This window comes from Choloepus didactylus, chromosome 1 (genome assembly GCF_015220235.1).
Source record: "Choloepus didactylus isolate mChoDid1 chromosome 1, mChoDid1.pri, whole genome shotgun sequence".
Taxonomy (NCBI): Eukaryota; Metazoa; Chordata; class Mammalia; order Pilosa; family Megalonychidae; genus Choloepus; species Choloepus didactylus.
The window spans coordinates 137,510,790-137,533,206 of NC_051307.1; the positions used below are offsets into that span (position 1 = coordinate 137,510,790).

At 39.2% G+C, this 22,417-nt stretch overlaps 1 protein-coding gene across 2 annotated transcripts in view; it reads left to right on the forward strand.

Moving 5' to 3' along the window:
• Positions 1–8,422: 8,422 nt before the first annotated feature.
• The window catches only part of VEPH1 (ventricular zone expressed PH domain containing 1), a 228,866-nt gene continuing 214,871 nt past the window's right edge, over positions 8,423–22,417 (forward strand). Inside the window, exons 1-2 of one of the 2 annotated variants that reach the window (XM_037841936.1) lie at positions 8,423–8,623; positions 13,679–13,973. In XM_037841936.1, coding sequence (XP_037697864.1) covers positions 13,836–13,973 — 138 coding nt within the window. In that variant the 5' untranslated portion in view covers positions 8,423–8,623; positions 13,679–13,835. The remainder of the gene's footprint in view (positions 8,624–13,678; positions 13,974–22,417) is intronic. The other variant, XM_037841933.1, reaches the window with a different exon arrangement.

Sequence of the window (22,417 nt, forward strand, 5' to 3'; positions counted from 1 at the left end):
AAAAAAAAAAAGCTTCCATTCTAAATCATTGTTGTATTTTTAGAAGCAAAAAAAAAGTCAAAATTATCCATCATTAAATATATTGTATGGATGTGGTACATCCACAAAATAGAACAGTATGAAGCATTAATAAAATGAGTAAGCTCTCTACATACTGAAATGTAAAGAGCACCAGATATATTGTTAAGTTATTAAAGCCAGATGCAGAAAAGAGTGTATATAGCAAATTACCACTTATGTAAAAATGGAAAAATAGAGTATTTACACTTTCTTGTATTTGTGTTAAGAAACTCAGGAAGGAGCTATAAGATTGTAATCTATGCAATTTCTTGTGGCAGAAGGTGGGTGACACACATATGAGTTTATCTTTTCACTTGCAATTTTATTGAGATATAGTCACATACCATACCATCATCCAAAGTGTAAAATCAATTGTTCACAGTATCATTACATAGTTGTGCATTCATCACTGCAGTCATTTTTGAACATCTTCATTACTCCAAAAAAAGTAATAAAAATAAGAATAAGAATAAAAATAAAAGTAAAAATGAACACCCAAAACAATCCAGACCCCCAGCCTTCTCTATTATTAATTTATTTTGTTCCCATTTTTTTACTCTACACATCTTTTAATATTTTTCAAACTATATGAATGTATTACCTTTTAAACTTTTTAAATTAAAAGAAAACTTTTGTATAGCAAAAGACCCCCCCACACACACAAAAAAAAGCCATGGAAGCAAGAATTTGAAATCAACAAAACCCAGGAAAGAAGGGAGAGACCAGCAGACATGCCAAGTGCATTCACATGTGGCAGAGGAGCCAAGGATCACCTACAGCCAGTCTTCAGGAAGAAAGCATCAACTTGATGATGCCTTGATTTGGATATTTTCCTGGCTTCAAACTGTAAGCTAATAAATTTCCATTGTTTAAGCCAACCCATTTCATGGTATCTGCTTGGAGCAGCCTAGGAAACTAAAACAGCATAAAAAAGACTTTGGCTTTGGTTCAGAGTGAGACGGAGAAGCACTCCAGGGCAGAGTCTTGAACAAAGGAGAGTCAACGCTGCTGTGTATTTTAATGATTACCCTGGATGCTTTGTTGAGACTATATTTTAATAGGGCAAGGACAGAAGCCAGGAAGACTAGTTAAGAGGCTATTGTAATAATCCAAATGAGACGTAAGATGATGGTGTTTTTGATCAGAGTAGTGGTAGTAAAGATGGTGATATATAGGTTCCTGGATATATTCTTAAATACTCTGCAGAGTTGTGATGTAGGACTGGTGGAAGCAAAGCCTGAGAGAGGGGCAGGGATTAGATTACAAAGGCCCTTGTGTGCCAAGCAAAGGAATTTGATTTCATCCTCAGGCACTGGGGCACCACGTATGAATTTTAAGTAGAAGAGACACATGTACTTTATTTTAGAAAGATGATTTGGTGGCAGGGTTGAGATTGGAGCTGAAGGAGCCATCTTGGAGCAGCATGACCTGCTAGGAGAATACTGCCAACATCCAGACAAAAAAGAATGGTGAATTAGACAGAAATATAGCTGTCTAGCTATCACAGTGAAGAGGAGGAAGTGGTCACGTATTATTTTTATAATGCTATGTAACAAACTACTTTAAGCTCAGTGGCTTAAAACTACACACATTTATTATCTCACAGTTTCCATGGGTCAGGAGTCCAGGCCCAGCTTAGCTGGGTCCTCTGCTGGGGTCTCACAGGCTGCTGTCAGGGTGTCAGCTGAGCTATGCTCTCCCCTGCAGGCTCCACTGGAGAAGCATTCTCTTCCAAGCCTGCTCAGGTTGTTGGAAGAATTCAGTTATTTCCATCAGTAAGATGAAGGCCCCAGCTTCTTAATATCTGTTGTCTGGAGGTTGCCCTCGGCAACTAGAAGCTGTCCTCATCATTTAGAAACCACCCACAGTCCCTGGATATGTGAGCTTCCTCAACATGGTCAATTATTTCAACAAGCCAGCAAGGAGAATCTATCGAGTGAGTCTGCTAGCAAGATATAGTCCTATTATAATGTAAGGTAATTGTGGGAGAAAACATTCCATCATCTTTGTCACATGTTATTGGTTAGAAACAAGTCATAAGTCCCACTCATGCTCAAGGAGAGTAAATCAAACAAGGGCCTGAGCAAAAGAAAATGGGATCCGTGATGGTTATTTTAGGATCTATCGCCACAGGACATAATGAATACTAAGGACATGGAACGGACAGGACCTGGAGAGTCATTGCAAGTGGGTAGGAAAAGGAGACAGGAATGTAGGATGATACACAGCTTTCCAGTTGTGTAACTGGTATATGGCGAGGGCCCTTAACCTAGACAAGGAATACATAAGGAAGAGCTAAGTTTAGCACCATAATGAGTCCTCTCCAATTTGTGAGTAAAATATATTAATTTTACTACAATATTTGTTTTATCAAAATGTTCTTCATTTTAATAGAAAAAAACTGAATAAACCTTAGCCGTAGTTATCTATTCCCCTGTTCTTATAAACAAATAACTTGACCCTTCCAGTTACAATTTCAAGCCATTTGCTTGTTTGCTGAGCTAAAACAGAGTTTCCAGATGCATTAGAGTTTCTGTGACTACAGTGGAGTCTTGCAAAGCTGGAAGGCTGAACATAGAAATGGTGTACCTCAAGGGATCAGTGGTTTCAGGTAAAAAAAATATTTATAGAAAATGAGATCATTCAGGAATTCTCAATATTTGTATGCAGTTTATCCACTTATAGTTGATTTTGAATTTATTTATTTTCTGAAAAGGAAACATCTTAGTCTGACTTCATGGTTCTTTATTTCAAGTTTCCCAAGGGGGGAGGGATAGAAATTATGCAGTAACTGAGGACAAAAAAAAAAAAAAAAAACAATAATAATAAAGATAGAGCAATATACTGTGAAACTAATTACCTGAAGGAATTCATGAAAATTGTACTTGGATGGATGAATTCCAAGACCAGGTTTATTGGGGTCAAACAGAGTGTGTACCTAGGCCAAGTGGTTAAAGTGGAAGTATTTCAGCAGTGAACATGTAGTTGGTCAAGAAGAACTAATTTGGAAATCCCACCTTCCAAGTACATTAGACTTTCCCAGGCCTTTCACATCTCCACTGGTTGTCAGTGGAAGCCTGCCTCCCTGAATGGAAGGGCTCATTTATCATAGTTGGTTTCTTAAGAGTTTCTCAGTCTACTTACCCATCAAGAGTTGTTCTGTGGGGACCCAGGAGAGCTTTCCCACAAACCTGGGTCAAACTGACTCAGTCAGTTAGAACTTTTCAATTGTAAAGTCCAAAAAAATGAAACAAAAAACCCAACCTAAAATAGCTTAAGCTATAAAGGAATTTAATGACTTACATTTCAGGGTAGATCTTGACAGCTTCGGGAGCATCTGGTTTAAGAGGCCCAAACAAAGTCACCAGGGTCTGGTTTCTTGGTGGCAAGATGGTAAGAGCAATCAGACCTTAACTCTTCTTGTCATCGGGTACAGCAAGAAAAGATTCTTTTCCCCCAAAGTCAAACACTTGTCTTTCACAGAACTTTCATTGGCCTGAAAGACCACCCCCTCCCCTAAATTAATCACTGCAATCAAGGAAATGCGATCTCTCTGATTGGCCAAGACCAGTTGGACCCTGTCTTGTTTATGGGAAACAACCTTGCATAAAGAACATAGTTTCCCATGGGAAATTTGGGTATGATTTTTACCAAAAGTAGGATAGGTGGTTGCTGAATGGTAAACACAGGAGAAAGATACTCTTTACCCTGTGTGTATGGTTTTTAACTGAGCCAGCAATTTATTTACATGGCAGCGTGATTGTCAGAGATGTAGAAATATCGATATCTCCAGTTGTATACTTTATACCTTACTCTCCCCCATCCTGCTAACTCCCACTACACACACACGTTTAATTTGACTGAAAGCTCTGGTTGAAGAGGTTCAGAAATATTCTCGCACTTCATGGGAACATAAAACCTCAGATCAGTAAAGGCAGAAAGCCATGTCATATATATAAGAGGTGAGAGAAGAATCTCCAGAAATATTAATCCACTGGGCACATCAGTTAATTTATATCTTAGAGATTTTAAAGGACATTCTCCCTAAAAGACAGAGAGATGTAAGGATATGCAGGGCCTTGTGGAGGGATCCCCCCTGTGTTATGCCTGAGAAGATGAGTTCTATTATTGGGTGGTAAAACGAAGTAAGTTAGCATTTTGGGTGGACATAAGAAGGAGCAGTGCTGGCTTGGAAAAATTCCTCGTGCTATTGGAAATTCTTCTTTCAGTTGTTTCACTTGCAATAATTAGGCTTTTTGCTGTTACAGACTAGCTGTTTCCTTTCTCTTTGCGGTATTTTTTTTTCTTCTATCCTTTTTTGGCTTGAATACCATCTCATTCCACTACTTCCCTTTTCCCCACCCACCGACCCTCCCGGAGCCTTTTCACTGATGCCTGATAAAAGGCCTCACATCTGATATTAACCTAAAACTTCCTTGATTCCTTAAAGTGAGTTATACATTAACAAAACTTAAATTACTGGTCGTTAGGCAAATCTAACTTTTTCAAACTCCTGATCTGCTCAGAGAAGCTTCTGTAAACCTTCTGTAGAAATAAGTGAAGCTTTGTGCCGATTGTTACCTCCAAGTAGAAGTTTGGGAGAGGGAGGAGAAGAGGTATTCATTTGACCGATTCTACACGGTAATTTCACCAGGAGGGAATCAAGTGCACCGCGGGCTTGACAAGCAGCGCAGCCGGGGGTAGCCACCGCCGGCAGTACAGGGGCAGGGGCGGCACGGCCGCCTCTGAACAGGGTTGTGGGTTCCCGCCGAATTGCTCTGAACACCAAGCAGTTTGCCTTCTGTTTTCTATGATGGCCAAAGTTCCCTGTGCTAAGAGGCTATCTCCTTTCCTTTCCTTTTGTTCAGCTAAAACAAGAGCTAATTAAAGTAAATGTCAGAAGCTGCAGTGAGGCAGAGTGGGCTGGGGGAATGGAACAGAGAAAACGTCCTGGGGCTGGCTGATTTACAGATAAAACACATTTGGGAGTTGTGTGTCTAGCCAATGTATGCATGCATTTCAGTTATTGGGGTTAAAAGCAACTTCTCTATGGGTCATTAAAACATGTCTCTAGGCCTTAGAAGCAGAAAGCTGTGCTTCTAGATTCCTATTATGTGCATTTTTATTTTACTCTGTAATAGTCTAGATCTCATTTCTATTTCACACTTTTGGTTTCCTAAAGAAACATTTTGCAACCAGCAAAGAAACTGGCCCTACTTTTAATTTTCAAAGACATCATTGCAGTTAATGTGTTGGACAGTGTCACCATTAGTGTTTGTTGTTTTTTCCCTTTGATGTTTCAGATCTTTTACAAATCGTAATTGGATTTTATTACATTTTTTATTCTTTCTCAATATATATTTATATTGCTGTAATAATCAACCACTGGATTCAATGACATTTATATATGGTTTCAAGTTGATTAAAAAAATTAGTGCATTATTTGAATTGGTCATGTGATTGTTTAACATATGGACTTTAAATGTAAATAAAGGTTTAGTACAGTGAATTTTTCTAGTATTTTGAGAGTTTGGATATGTTTTCTGGAAAATCAAACCCACAGAATTTGAATTGAGATTTTTTTTAGCAGTATTTATACTATTCCAGAGCAAGTATGACCTGCAAAGTCAAAATCTACAGGTGACAATGTACACCCTGTGAATCATCTATTTTCATAAGTTTCAGTAAGTTGCAATATGTATTCAAAATTTGATTTTTTGAGCTCTTGCCTAAACAGGTCACCAAACCCATTTTTCTTTTTTTCTATGTGCTTATAAACCTGCTATACATGTAGATTGTGTGAGTTCTAGCAAAAAGCCTGAGGGCTGAGTCCTTTAGCATTATTTGGGCTAACCCATCCTCAGAGGCTTTCAGTAGAAGTGAAGTGTAGCAAGATGTCAAGGCGGAGGAAATCAAGAGGCATCCAGAGAACAATAGACATCTTGTGGGAAGGGCTGAAATGTATGAGGCCAAGTCCCATGGGAATGCACACAGTCCTTTGACACTGTGTGAAAAAGATGCTCCTTTAAAAGAACCTTTAATCATTTCATTCAAGGGAAAATCTAGCTGATAATTTTATTGAAAGTTTCTAGAACCCAAATGAGTCTGTGTTAGGCAATGGGCATTTTTTAATACAAGTGAAAAAAAGTGAAATTGTTTTGATGTGGAGTAGTGCTTTTGAAAGCTTAATGTAAATAAATATTGCTATTCTAGAATTTTCTAGAAAATCTGAAATTGGGGTATATTCGCTCCCTGAGTTGGAAGCTAAAGGCTGAATTCTTCAAAATAAATTGGCTTCCTGAGTTAATTATGTTTATTGAAATCTCTCCAAAGAGCTTCAATTTGTTTACAGGTGGTATCCCATTAGTAGGTTCATGTGTATTTTTCACTTAGCAGAATCCACAGATGTTTAATATAGCACACCAGCAATATTTTATTAGTGCCCATTGGGTATTGGTCACCTTGAAAGTCAAAGAAAATGGTAGCCACTCTGGAGAAAATTATACAGTCCTTCCTTACAAATAAACAAGGGAGTGAATACCACACTTATATGGAAAGTACTCAGATACTTAGACAAAAAGTCTAAGATATAGTGTATTCCAGTCCATTTCTGCTCTCTAAAATATTCACTGTTATTGTTCAGCTGTGATGGGGGTAGGCTCACCTGTCAAAAACTCAACAGGCACACAGCAAAGAGAAATTTCCAGTTGAAAGATAAACTACCCAGATTTCAGATTGAGGAGAACTACAACTAAGATATAAATATGGTACAAATGTAAAAGACCTAGCTGTCTATAAAGCTGTGAACTCAATGCTAGTTGCCAGTAGAGTAATATATACACTTCTAAAAGGTATGGAGATGGGGATGTGTTAACAGGAGTATGACCTATAATAGCAATAATAATATGATTAAGGTTAATAATTGCTGTCACTTATTGTGTGGCTGCTATATGCCGGGCTCTGTGTTAAATTCTTTATGTAATCTCTTTAGACCTCCCCTCAACCAATATCACAATCCCCAGGTACAAATGAAGAACCTGAGGCACAGGGAAGTCAATTAATCTGCAGAAGTTTACACCACAGGTAAAGGCATAGCTGAGCTTGGAACCCAGGTTCCCACACTCTTTTCTACTCTGCTCTTCTTACTGGATTCCCATAAAGTATCCAATTCTGGACCCTACACTATTTTAAAAATATAAACAAATTGAATCAAATCTAGGGATAAGAACCATCAATGGTGAATAGAAGATGAAGATGAGAGAAGGCTACAGAAAGATAAATATTCCATTAAAAAGGGAGACAGTATCTGTGAGCCAGAAATTTACTAATGAAAGGATGCAGCTACACAGGGATGCCTAGATTCTCCATTGTATTAAAGGAACCTCTTCAAGGGGACAGTTCTCCATATGTGGATAGAATGTAAAGTATGATTGATCACCACATGGCTAAGAAGATTTATGAGGTCATTATCCTGGAGCATATGACCTGGTTCAATGGCAAGTGCATGGCCACCCTGACCACACACCTTTGTGGGTTGCACTCCTGGGGAGAGAAGTCATGCAGATGGACTTGTCTGCAGCAGAGCCACCCATAAGCTTTGCCAGCATATAGATGATTTGGTGCACAGTAAGCCTACTACAGGGACAGGCAAACTAGGGTAGAGAATAATTCAGGATCTCAGCTCCAACATGTTTTTTTTAATGTACCATGAACTATTTGGACAACAATGGAGGGCCCCAGTTCCCGTTTCCCTTCTGGAGTGTCAATAGTTTAAACAGGAGAAACATTTTCTCCGAACATAGCTGCAATATGTAAAAGTAAAAATCTGACATATCTGTTCCAAGTGGATTTTTCTGAAGAAACTCCCAGCCAATAAAGTGGAAAAGAAAAGCAAGTATGCATTTTTCGTTAAGTAACTTCATTCTGCTTATTAGCAACTTCCTGCATCCTTAAACTTTCAACAGTATTGATCTTGAGGCAGAACAGAAGGATAACTACTTTAGGAGTTCTGGCTGTTTTACTGGACAGTCATTCAGTGTTTCAAACTACATGTGTCAAGTCTTGAGGGAAGGGAAGTGTTAATTAATCTGCAACTCTCTTCTCTTTTCCTTGGGCTTTGTGAAAAGTCTCTGAATAGCCATTCCATTCACCTGCTGGAGTTCCTGTTGAAAGCTGGGCTCTTGCATGGCTCCCCCCCAGCCCCCACCAATCCCCCATTCTTCCTAGGAAAAGTATAGATTTTCATGAACACAGAGAGTTTTGTTTTCTCTGTTAAAAACAGCTCTACTTTACTGGAGCAGGCTTTGTGTTTCACCCCAGGAAACAGAGCATTTCACTCGGAGGTAACTCTCCACTTGGGTGAGGAGCAGCCTGTCACCTGACCTGGCTCTGGGGCTGCTGGTGGCATTGGCCTGCATTCCTTGAATTCTTCTACCCAGTACTGCAACGAACAACCAACTTCAGGTTCACCGAGCTGAGTGGATTCTCCTCGCTGTGCCCTTGGAGTGCACTGCAGAATCTCCTACAAGCAACAGCAAATGCACCATTGAGAAGTAGCACACAGGTAAACCGAGTTTGCAGGGCAGCTCAGATTCCCTGAGATGTGTCACGCTTGAAGTGGAATCATTTCTCATTTTGAGGTGTCTGTTTCTCCTCTCAGAAACCTGACTTGACAACCAATGCCTGTTTTGTTTTGTTCTGTTTTTAAAATAAATAATGAGGCAATCGGCTTCAGATTAGCATCCCTGAAAAGTTAGGGAGAGAAATGATGAGGGCCGAGGTTGGCAATGAGAAGGAATTTTATACGCCAGTTTTTTGTAAATGTAAAAAATATGGGCTGTAGAATTTGATCTACCTGAATGTGAATCTTGGCTCTGTATGTAACCTCGGGCATGATATTTAACCTCACCAGTCTTGTTTCCTTTTTTGGTAATGATATCTGCCTGCAGGGTTGATGGGAGAACTAAGAAAAGAAAGTGTCTAGCAAAGAGCTTGGTGCATAGGAAATATTTAAGTTTGAACATAGGTGCATGTGTGCAGGAGGTATGTGTGCACATGTGCATGCATGTGTGCATTGTCCATGTGTGCATGTGTGTGCATGGTGTGTATGTGTGCACCCATGCATGTAGGCCTCAGGACTATGACGTTCATAGGGGTAGGAATTTTCTTAGATGATGAGGCAAGGTTTGATCTGGCTTTGACCTTCTCTGCTGTCGCAAAAAGCCCAGCAGGAGAAGCCAGAAGTCCTAGCAAAACATTGACCAGAGCTGCTAAGAAATAAATAACGTGCCTTGCTGATCCTTACCCTGGAAAGGGTGGCATAGGAGAACATGTGTTGAAGCTCTTTAAAGGAGGGCTGATGGGAAAGGTGGCAGCTCAATAGACACATGGGGTGTATACAACTCTACGCAACCCTGAGAGGGCTTTGTCCTGGGAGAGCAACTGCTGTCACCTTGGCTCTGCCCCTTCCTCTCCAGAACATCAGATTGTCTTGCAGGGACTTGAGAGGCTGAAATGACTCACGACTTGGGTGGCACTCAGAGTGGCACCCGGGACGTGGAAGACACCCACTAAATATCAGCTGTTGGTATCCTTACTTGATTAAGGGCTCTTTTACCTGTTTTCAACTTTTTTCTTGAAAACAACACAGTGAGATAGATGGGATGTGCATTAGCTTCATTTCACAGATGAGGAAACTGAGGCACAGGGAAGGGAAAAGCATAAACCAAAGGTCCCACGACCACTACCTGAACCCTAGTTTTTCCTGGCTGGGGTTGCCTTACGAAGCTCTTTTATTTTTTTTTAATTTTATTTTATTTTTTGAAAGTTAAAGGAAATATGTTCTTTTTCTAAACTGATCTAACAGGTAATTGTTTAAAGCAATAATAGTAACAATGTATTGGGTGATTATGTCATATAGATAAATGAAATGAATGATAGCAAGTTTACAAGGGGTGGGAGAAAGGAACTGTGATAACTGTTTTAAGGTATAATGTTATTTGAAATCTAAGCTTAATCTAAGCTTAAAATGTTTATTGCAAACTTTATGGCAACCATTAATTTTTGTTTGCCTTTTTGTTCTGTCTCATTTAACTCAATATATGCAATATATTATCATTTCAACTTGCAATCAATACAAAATTTTCCCTAAGCCGTCTAAACCTGGTGTTTTATCCTAAAGCTTATATTTTTCTCTTCTTTTTTTAAAATTCAGTTTTACTGAGATGTATTCACATGCCATACAATCATCCATGGTGTACAATCAACTGTTCACAGTACCGTCTTATGGTGCATTCATCACCCCAATCTATTTTTGAACATTTTCTAAAGGAGCACTTTTGAGCAGGACATTGGGAGGGTTCCAGTTGTCCTGTACCCATCACAAGGGTGGCGTATAATTTGAGGAAGTTGCTGAAGTACTCAGGACTTGCCCTAGTCACAATCTTCCCCCTCATATTTTATTTTTCACTTTTTACAAAACCTTCAAAAGCAGCATTTAGAGTTTATTCTCTGATCATGAAAGTAATGCATATTCACCAGATAAGGAAGAAGGTATAAGGAAGAAATACAATATAAGGTAGATAAAATATAAGGAAGAAAAGAAAATCACCCATAATACTGCTTTACCACTGTTAATATTTTGGTGTTTCTGTTTTTACCTTTTTTTTCCTCTGCCGACCCATATAAACACACAAAACAGAAGTCTTTTTATAATTTGCTTCTCCATTTTTAGTGAATGCATTGAGAAGTTTCCCATGTCCATAAATATTCTTCTAAACTATGGTTTTTAATGTCTGCATTGTATCCTCTTGTGTAATATACCTTAATTTAGTTATTCCTTTACATTTAGGACATTTGTTTGTTTTCCTGTTATCAATAATGTTGTGATGAAAAAATCAAGCATTCAAATTTTGTGCACATCTTTGGTTCTTTCATTAGGATAAATTCCTATTAAGTGGAGTTAATACATCTAAGATTATCAATATCCTTAAGGTTTTTGTAACGGGAAAAGTATTCTAATTAGAAAGCATTGTATGTGCATTGTACAAAGTTTGGAAAATAAATACATCAGAGAAACAGAAGCTAATATCAAAATAATAAGCATGAAGTCAGAAAACATGTGATATCATGGCCCTGGACTTCCACACTTAGTTCTGGCACGTAGTGGGCACTCAGCAAATGTGTGTTGAATGAAACCTGTAAAAATCTTACCCATTCTAAAAGGTCAGGCTTAAATGCCATTTCCTCCATAAAACCATTCCTCGTCATCTTCACCTAGAAGAGATCTCTCTCCCCCTTGTGCTTCCCCAGACTTCCTTTTGTAGTATCCATGGGCTTTTCTCTCAGTCATCCTGGGATTGTACAATGTTTGGTGCAAGTCTCCTCTCTCCCCACACCACCTCTAGATTTGTTTACATTTTCAGTGTACAGCCATGTATTGGACAACTTAGCATTTCTATTTAGAGCCCAGGGAAATGTTGGACACTGGAGAGTAGCAGCTGAAGTTGGAAGCATGAATGTGGGGCTCTATACCTGGGGTTATCCTAAGTGAGGGAGATAAAGGAAGAAAACAGGAAAAGGCAGGGTATGCCTGTCTACCAATGCGTATTTCTGCTCCTTCTGGGAGCTCCTTTTCTGATATGTCTTTGGTGGCTGAATCTGTTTCACGAGGCCAGATATTGTTCAACAAGTTTAATTGTCAAGGTGAAGTCATTTCCACCCAATGACTTGTTTGCCTGAATATTATTTCACTGGGAATTTGTCGCTGCAAGTATCTGAGGCTGAGAGGAGCATGTGTGGGGAAAGATTCAGCAATACACTGGTCCTAATTTTTCTTGTAGCTACCGTAATTCACCCTTCCACATTTGCCTGGTTGCAAACTATTTGCTCTGCCCTTTCTTCGCCGCCCTAAGCTTTCCCCTCCACTCTCCTTCTTTTCTTTCTCTAAGCTTCTCTTCATTGCATCTCTCCTGCTCTCTGCCTGGCTAAATCCCAGGACATAGATATTTGAGGTTGCAGGGTCAGGGTAGGAGGGAAGAGGAAGCCATTCTCTTGCTTTGCCATCCCACTTGCATCTCCATCCCTAAATGTAACTAATGCTCTGAAGGCCTTTACTCCCAATAGCAGCCTCTTCTCTTACGTGGAGTTAGTATGTCATAGTGGTTATGTACTGGGAACCTAACAAAGGGGCTCTGGGTATGAATCCCAGGTCCCCAGCTTACTAGTTGTGTGGCTTGGGCCAAGTTATTTAACCTCCTTGTACCTCAGGTTCTTCACCTGTAAAATGGAGTTGATGATAAACCAGTGGCACCAACCTCATATAGTTATTGTGGGAATTAAATGAGTTAATATTTACAAAGCATCTAGAATAGTGCCTGGCATATAGACAAGGATATTTAAGTATCCGACATCAATCTTCTAAAGCTGGTAGATAGTGCAAAAATTGCTTTTAGGCAATATCCTTAAATGGCCTACAAATTGCACCATTTTGGACTACTACAGCTGGCTTATTTAGTTCAGTTCCTGATGAAGGAACATTTAGAGACCATGTTGTATGGAGAGTGTGTACCTTTAAGCTTTAGAATTGTGTTCAGCACACAGAAGAGCTCCCACAGCAATAGGCTCAGAGGGGGGGGGGTCTGAGACCACCTGAAAGAACAGCAGACTCCCCTCTTCCTTTTTGTAACCATTTTGAGCACACATAAGAGTGAAATGCTGGGTAGCATTGCCTCCTGCTTATATTAGATAAATCTGTTTCACTCTCTGAGTGCATGGCTGCATTGGCAAGTTACCGGCATGCCTGAGATAACTTCTCTGCGCTGTAAATCAGGAGGGAGGTCCACTGGCCTGAAATCAAGAGACCAGCTCACCATGGGCCTTCAGGAAGTTACTAAGCCTTCCTCGCTTCAGTATCCTCATCTCAGAGTCAAGCCAATATTTGGTTGTTCTGTGATTTTTATTAGCCCCTGAAGGGGGCTGATGAGAATAGTCAGATACCCATTTGTGCAATCGCCCTACTTTCTCATATACAGAGTCCTTTACTTCATTGCTACTTTAAACACTGTAAAGCAAATTAAGGAGTATATAAGAATAGGAAAAGCATTGAGATCACCTTCTGGACTGAGGGTTGGAGAAGCCCTTTGTCAACATAGAAAAGAACCCAGCCAAGAAAGCAAGCACTTGTTTCCATGCCCAGCCTTGAGAAGACAGAAGAAACCAGGCAGTGGGTCTAAACATGTTTCCTATGCTCTTTCGTTCCTTTCAATCCTCCTTTCTCTTTGATTTCCATGGTAATCTGTGTTTGGGGGAGATCCAGCCAAGTGTTGGGCATATGTTTGTTGCTTGTTCACTTGTTTCCTTGTGGCATGGAGAGACATAGAAAGATAAAGAAAGGAGAAAAGAAGGAGAAAATTAATTATTGGGTTTATGCTACTTTTCATGGTTCCAATTACATTCTGCAGAAATTTAATAATTTTTGACAGGATTTTTTTGAGACAAAAGGAATGAGCTCATCCAAAGATCATCTCTACGCACGTTTCCAAGTGGGTTTTTTTTTCCTCTCTGCTGAGCTCATGTCATTCTGCTAATGGCTATATTGTGTCATTTGTTTCTCTTGCAGAGAGTGTCCAAGAAGACCTCAAAGTCTGGGGGGAAATGACCCTTCATGGAATACTAAGTGTACCTCCTGCTACATATTTTTTTCTTACTAGCCTCCAATAATTGAAACACATAGCCCTGGATCTGCAGAAAGACAATTGATCATCAAACTTTTTATCATGCATCAACTCTTCAGACTGGTTTTGGGACACAAAGATCTTTCACGAGCTGGGGACCTCTTCTCCTTAGAGGACGCTGAGATTGAGGACAGCCTGACGGAAGCTTTGGAACAAATTAAAATAATTAGCTCATCTTCAGTAAGTAAAATGGCTTTTAGACTACATGCCTGATCCTAGAGCCAAATGATTGTATATATCCTGGGGGGGAAGGATCTTTGCAGGGGAAAGGGGAAGGACTGCTAACAATCATCTCTCTTAACTTTGCTCTTTGGCTTAGTTGGCATAAGGAGGTGGCACCAAGGGGCAGCCAGGCTCCCTTATGGTCATCAGAACTCTGGGAATAGCAGACTGGATTGGAAATTTCATAGCAGGTTTACCTGAGGGCTGTTTCTATGACCTTGAAATGACAGAGAGGAGAGGGAGCAAATCCATGGAAAAGGAGACCTGCCAACCCGCATCAGTAAACAGAGCAGGATGTGTGGTGGAGCCTGAATAATGAAAGAAGGCAGGGTGATGCTTCCTGCTTCAAGGTAATATTAGAACAGGACAACAATCACTCTGCTGCCAGAAGTGACAGTTGCCTAGGGCTTGATAGTGCTGATTCTGTTTACTTTTATACAGTCTAAGTTTTTTATCCTCCCTTTGCTCCTTTTTCTATCGGCCCTCCCCGTTTAATTCAACTCACCCATTATTCGCCCCTGGTCTGTGATCAGATAGATTTAAAACCTCCATCACCCTCCAATTCCTTTGCTTCTCGAGATCAAGATGATCTATCCTGAGAGCATTTCCAAAGGAGGTGAATATGGAGGGCCCAGCATGGTGTGACATTGACCTCTTGACCTTCTTGTTTGTGCTTGGACCCTCCACCAGACTGGTCTCACTTCAAAGGCCCAGGCCCCCAATCCTTCCAGCTCAACAGTGTTTGCTGACACTTGGGACAAACACCCACTGGGCAGAGGAAAGAGGCAGGACTCAAGTCATGAAATATTGAGTTAATAAATGTGCACATATTTCAGAGATAGCAGCTCCCTTCCATGTTATAGCAAAGAGATGTTTAAAAGGCATATTGGCAACCAGAGTGGCTTCCTCCTGAGACCTGTCAACATATTCTCTTGCTGACTGCCACTAACATGTCAAATTCCCCCAGTGACCAGTCACTGCCTAAATACTCCTCTTTTCTCAGGTACCATTTTTGACAGCAATTACACTTCCATGTTTTTGCCAGAACACTAATCAACTTAGTCTGACTCAAAACACAAAGTGTTCCTGATGTATTTCCACTTTCTGGATAGGATTTGCGTGCTGTTTCCAGCAGCCCTGTTCTTCACACTCCTCCGGAAATAAATCGGTTGAATATGCCACTGATTTTTATCTCCCTAATAGAAAAAAAATATCTAAATTTTCTAAAGCCTATTTCCACTAGAGGTCACTAATGGTCAGTTATTTCTTTTGTTTCTTCCTTCAATTGCCTTGTCCCACAGATGTCAAATTCAGATTTTTAGCAGTAATGAAGCATTGTTTGTTCTCTGCATTTTGTTCTTGGGTGAGTTCTGTTGCACATCCCCAATGAGTCACCATTAAGGCTGGCAAGTCCCTTGTCATCAGGTGCATCATCTGTCCTCTGAGCTCTCCAGTCAGCATCCCAGCAGGTCAGCAGGTCTGACCGCCTCTTTGCTTCATCTACCATCTTCTACCACATCTCTTTTCTACCATGTCTCTCTCTGTTACCATGGCATGGAGCACACGAGTGGTAGAATAAAATGAATCATTTTTTAAAGGGTGCAGGCAGATCAATCCAGTTTTTAAAAGCAGGATTTTTCTAATTAATCATCATTATAAGCATGTCCCTGTCTGGAATTTCTTCTCCTTCTCTTTTCCTTTAAAATCCAACTCAAGATTCATTATTTCTGAAACTATTTCTGGCAGTTCTAATTCTTAATGATTACTTCCTCCTAAAAAGATGTAAGACACAGTTGCCCTTTTGCATTATACTTGCCCATACAGAAAATCATCTATTCCTATAGCCTCAGGTGCAATCTCCACCTAAGAGAATCCCAAATCCAAATTTTCAGCCTTGGCATCTCTCCCTAAGCTTCAAGCCCTTACTTGTTGAAATCCATCCCCTCAATACATATAAAGTAGAAGTTATCATCTTTCTTCTGGTTGTATATCATTTCCCTAGTTCTCTAGGTTTAAAACCTGGGGTCATTCTTGACCCTATTCTCTCCTTACTTTTCCTTTAAGTCCTGTAGACACTGATTTAGAAATGCCTCTTTCACCTGACCCTTCTTTTTTCTTCCCACTGCTATCACCCTGATTTAGGCCTTCAAAATGATCGCTCTCCCTGCGTTTGGTCTTGACTTTCTCTAAATCAATCTGCCAGCAGTTACCAGATTAAACTCCCTAAGTCACATTTTATTATATGTCTCTTCATTGTTCAAAAACTCACCATGATGCCTGAATGCTGATGACAGTGGCCAATGCCACAGCTTCCTCTCTCCCTTTACTGATTAGTCCACTGGACTACCCCAAGTCCAAGGCTGACTTCCCTGGTAGCTGTGTCCCATTCTTTCCTGGGACTGGGCTCAGTTCTTCCTTATTGTGCCTTTCCTAATGACCCTGGGTCTCACTAATCGATTCTACTTTTCAACTCCTCTTCAGAGACACAGAACTGGAGGGGACATTCTAAATTGTCTTCTCCAACTTCCTTTCAGCATAGAAATCCTTACTTTAGGATTCCTGGCAAATAGCTGGCCTCTCCTTCTGCATTTGCAATGCTGAGCGTATAGTGAGATTCTGATATTTGTATCTACTCCTCAATTTGCGTTTGGTAAATTGCATGAAGCCTTGAAGGGGCCTTCCGTCAAGCTTCCCTACTATGCCCTGGCTGGGGATAGGGAGTGAGGAGTGGGGACACTTGACCCAAGCTATGCCAATCAGAATTTCTTTCTCAGGAATTCCACAAATCAGGAGGGGGTGATTTATCATGATGATGATGCCCTGAAGAGACGGCCCTTCATTTCCTGCCCCCCCATCACCGTAATTGCCTTAGTCACGGACCCTTCCAAGGCCAGGTGTTTCACCCTTTCCTTCGAAAAAGTGAAATGAGTCACCTCTTATTTCTAAATTATTATTATAATTTTTTTGCTAAAATTATTTATACTTTTTCTGTTGCCTGTGACCAAAAATCCTAAGTGAAAGAGACAGCTTGTTCCTCTGTTGGAAGTTTTAAGTGTCAACATGCTCCTCCTTATGGCCAGGTGAGACCTTACTCTTTGTACTTTCTATCCATTGTTGTTCTCTGCCCCTCAAAACCAAAAGAGTCTAACCCCTGTTCCAACAAGAAGAATTTTAAACATTTGAAGATAGGCATCAGGTCTTATCTGTGACTTCTCTCTTCCAAGTTAAACATCCCAGTGACCTCAGATTATGCCATGACAAGGAAGGAACTTATGGCAGGCAAAGATTAAACCACCTCTATGTTGTGGTCCTCAGCTTCCAGGTCTGAAAACTCAATTTTGTTAGTACATGAGAAATGCTATCCAAATCATGCTATCCAAAAGCAAAACTCAGAACTATAAATTAGAATGTCGATTTACTGATTTACAATGAGAAACGATAACTCCTTTGGGTCAGAATTCTTGTGTCAGTGTGACCCGTGTATTCTTTTCCTTGGGAAAGTAAAATTAGAATCAGTGCGTTGCTTGTTAATCATTGGAGATTGTTGCATGGTGTTTGGCCTTGATGGCTGTTTAGTCCTAGCCCACTCAGAGGCGCACCCACCATAGGGACCCAAAAGCTCAAGTTCATGGGCAAGATCACTCCCCTGTATAGGGCTGGACAGGCACAGCCAACTACTGACACGTTGTCTTCCCTTTCTGTAGTTCGTGCTGTTCTCCCTGAGTCTATTCATCCAGTCTTTCTGTAGACAAGGAATAATATTAGTGATTCGATTTCATTCTCCTCAATTACAATCACATTCCACCCTTACCTCCTTGAGATTATATCTAACTTACCTTTAAATTCACCTATGTACAGAGCGTGTCTTGTTTCAATCCTGCAGATGCATAATCCCACTCATTATTACTTTAATCCTTGAAGGGCTGTCTTGTTTCTAAATTCTTGGCAGATGCCTCATTGTAGTTCACAAATATGGCCTACATTCCTAACATTCTGGTCACACTTTTGTGGAGCCTTGCTGATGTATTTTTTAAGCAGTGTTATTGTGATATATTCACATACCATACAATTCATCCAAAATGTACAATCAATGGCTCTCAGTATAATCACAGAGATGGACATTCATCACCACTAAGAATTTTAGAACATTTACATTACTCCAAAAAAGAAAAACCTCACACATCTTAGTAGTCACTTTATAATCCCTCTATCTGTCCCCAACCCTACCTGACTGCTAATCTAATTCTGCAGCTGTAGATTTATTTATATTTACACTTTACACAAATGTAATCATACCATATGTAGTACTTTCTGTCTGGTTTCTTTCACTTAGTATAAATTTTTTTTTGTTTTTTGGGGTTTTTTAAATTATTACTTTCTTTTTAATTAGAGAAGTTGTAGATTTACTTAAAAGTCATGTAAAAAATACAAAGTTTCCATATAGCTCCCTATTGTTGACACATTTCATTGGTGTGGTACCTTGGTTACAATAAATGAAAGAATATTAAAATATTACTGTTAACTACAATCCGTAGTTTGTATTAGGTGTATGTTTTCCCATATACTACCTTATTATTAACACCTTGTAATAGTGCTGTACATTTGTTATAATTCATGAAAGAACATTCTTATATTTGTACTATGAACCACAATCATCATCCACAACAGGGCCACTGTGTTATTTGGTCCCATGCTTTATCCTCTTAACTTTCCTTCTACTAACATAACATGACCCAAAACTTCCCCTTTCAACCACATTCACCAACATAATTCAGCACTGTTAATTACACTCATAATAAAGTAGTACCATCACCACTATCCATTTCCAAACATTTACAATCAACCTATAGAAATTCTGCACAAATTAAGCATCAGATGCCCATTCTCTATCCTCATTCTATATCCTGGTAACCTATATTCTAGATTCTAACTCTACGAGTTTGCTTACTATAAGTAATTCATATCAGTAAGACTATACAATATTTGTCCTTTTGTGTCTGGCTTATTTCACTCACATAATGAAATAACAAGTTTCATCCATTTTGTCTCATGCATCAGGACTTTGTTCCTTCTTATGGCTGACTAATATTCCATCATGTGTATATACTACATTTTGTTTATCCATTTATCGATTTATGGGCACTTGGGTTGTTTCCATCTTTTGGCAGTTGTGAATAATGCCACTGTGAACAGTGATATGTAAATGTCTGTTCTAGTCACTGCTTTCAGTTCTTCTTGGAATATACCTAGTAGTGGGATTGCTGGATCACATGGCAATTCTATATGTAGCTTTCTGAAAAAAACACCAAACTGTCTTCCACAGTGTCTGCACCATTTTTCATTCCCACCAGCAGTGAATAAGTGTTCCTGTTTCTCCACATCTTCTCCAACACTTGTAGTTTTCTATTTTTTTAAAAGCAGCCATTCTAGTAGGTATGAAATGATACCTCATTGTGGTTTTGATTTGCATTTCCCTAATGGATAGTATTCTGGTTTCCTAAAGCTGCCTTTATGCAAAATACCACAAATGGATTGGCTCTTACAAAGGGAATTCATTAGGTTACAAATTTGCACATGGCTGGCATCTACAGGTCCTTTGCTCACAAGTTCTGGTTTCAAAATGACTTTCTCCAAAACATCTCTGGGCTTCTGTCTCTCCTAGCTACTCTCTCTCAGCTCCTGAGCATCCTTGCTTGAAAGGACCTTCTCCGGGGCAAACTCTGGGCTTAATCTCCTCACTTAGCATCTCCAAACATCTTTCATTCTGCATCTCTAAGTGTCTGTCTGTGTTGGCCGCTGAGCTCTCTTAAGGACTCCAGTAAACTAATCAAGACCCACCTTGAATGGGTAGGGTCACACCTCCACAGAAAGAATCTAATCAAAAGGTCTCACCCACAGTTGGGTGGGTCACATCTCCATGGAAACAACCTAATCAAAAGATCCCACCCACAATAGGTCTGTCCCTACAATATTGCATTAAAAGAACATGGCTTTTTATGGGGTACATAACAGATTCAAACCAGCACAGCTAGTGATGCTGAGCATCTTTTCATGTGCTTTTTGGCCATTTGTAGTTCCTCTTTGGAAAAATATATATTCAAATCTTTTGCCCATTTTTAAAATTGGGTTGTTTATCTTTTTGTTATTGAGTTGTAGGGTTGCTTTACATAGTCTGGATATTAAACCCTTATCAACTATGTGGTTTCCAAATAATTTCTCCCATTGAGTAGGGTGCAGTTTCACTTTCTTGACGAAGTCCTTTGAAACAAAAAAGCTTTGGTTTTGAGGAGGTCCCATTTATCTATTTTTTCTTTCATTGTTTTTGCTTTCGGTATAAAGTTTAAGAAACCATTGCCTACCATAAGATCTTAAAGATGTTTCCTTATGTTTTCTTCCAGGAGTTTTATGGTCCTGGCTCTTATATTTAGGTCTTTGATCCACTTTGAGTTAATTTTTATATAAAGTTTCAGACAGGGACCCTCTTTCATTCTTGTGCATATGGAGATCCAGTTTTCCCAGCACCATTTGTTGAGGAGACTATTCTGTCTCAGTTGGGTGGACTTGGTGACCTTGTCAAATATCAATTGGCTATAGATGTGAGGGTTTATTTCTGAACCCTCAACTTGCTTCCATTGGTCAAAATATCTATCATGCCTGTGCTATGCTGTTTTGACCACTGTAGCTTTGTAATATGCTTCAAAGTCAGGAAATGTGGGTCCTCCAACTTCAAGCTTCTTTTTCAAGATTTTTTTTGTTTTGTTTTGTTTTTTTTTTTTTTTTTGCTATTCCAGGCCCCTTATCCTTCCAAATAATTTTGATAATCGGCTTTTCCATTTCTGCAAGGAAGTCTGCTGGAATTTTGATTGGGATTGCATTGAATCTATAAATCAGTTGGGTAGAATTAATGATATTTAGTTTTCCAATCCATCAACATGGAATGTCCTTCCATATTTTAGGTCCTCTTTGTTTTCATTTAGCAATGTTTTGTAGTTTTCTGTGTACAGGTCCTTTACATCCTTGGTTAGAGTTATTCCTAGAAATTTGATTCTTTTTAGTTGCTATTATAAATGGAATTTCTTTCTTGATTTCCTCCCCAGATTGCTCATTATTAGTGTGTACAACACTACTGATTTTTGTATATTGATCTTGTATCTCACCACTTTGCTGAATTCATTTAGTAGCTATGGTAACTTTGTTGTATTTTTTTTTCAAGACATTATATAGGATCACGTCATCTGCAAATAGTTAATGTTTTACATCTTCCTTTCCAATTTGGATGGCTTTGCTTTCTTTTCCTTACATAACTGCTATGACTAGAACTTCTAACGCAATGTTGAATAACAGTGGTGACAGAGTGCATCCTTGTCTTGTTTCTGACCTGAGAGGGAAAACTTTCAGTCTTTCACCATTGAGTATGATGTTTTCTATGGATTTTTCGTATCTGCCCTTTATCATGTTGAGGAAGTTTCCTTCTATTCCTATCTTTCAAAGTGTTTTTATCGAGAAATGATGCTGGATGTTGTCAAATGCCTTTTCTGCATCAATCAAGATGATCTTGTAGTTTATTCCTTTCAATTTGTTAGCACAGTACATTACATTTTCTTGTATCGAACCACCCTTGCATACCTGGGATAAAACCCACTTGATCATGGTATAGAATTCTTTTAATCTGCTGTTGGATTTGATTGGCTAGTATTTTGTTGAGGATTTTTGCATCTATAATCAATAGAGAAATTGGTCTGTAATTTTCTTTTCTTATAGTGTCTTTATGTGGCTTTGGTATTAGGGTGATTCTGGCTTCATGGAATGAGGCAGGCAGTGTTCCTTCCTGTTCAATTTTTTGGAAGAATTTGTGCAGGATTGGTATTTGTTCTTCTTTAAATGATTGGTAGAATTCACTTGTGAAGCCATCTGGTCCTGGGCTTTCTTTGTCGGGAGGTTTTAATGACTGTTTCAATCTCTTACTTGTAATTTATCTGTTGAGATCTTCTATTTCTTCTAGAGTCAGTGTAGGTTGTTCATATGTTTTAAGGCATTTGTCCATTTCATCTAGTTTGTCTAATTTGTTGGCATACAGTTTTCATAGAATCTTATGATTCTTTGTATTTCTGTGGAGCAGTAGTAATGTCCTCCCTCTCAATTCTGGTATTGTTTATTTTCGTCTTCCCTCTTTTTTTCTTTGTCAGTATAGCTATGTGTTTGACAATTTTATTATCCTCTCAAAGAACCAACTTTTGGTTTTGTTAATTCTCTCTATTTTTTTATTCTCAGTTTCATTTGTTTCTCCTTAATCTTTATTTCTTTCCTTCTGCTTCCTTTGAAATTAGTTTACTGTTCTCTTTCTAGTTCCTCCAGGTTGGCAGTTAGGTCTTTATCTCTTTTTTCTTTTTAATGTAGGTGTC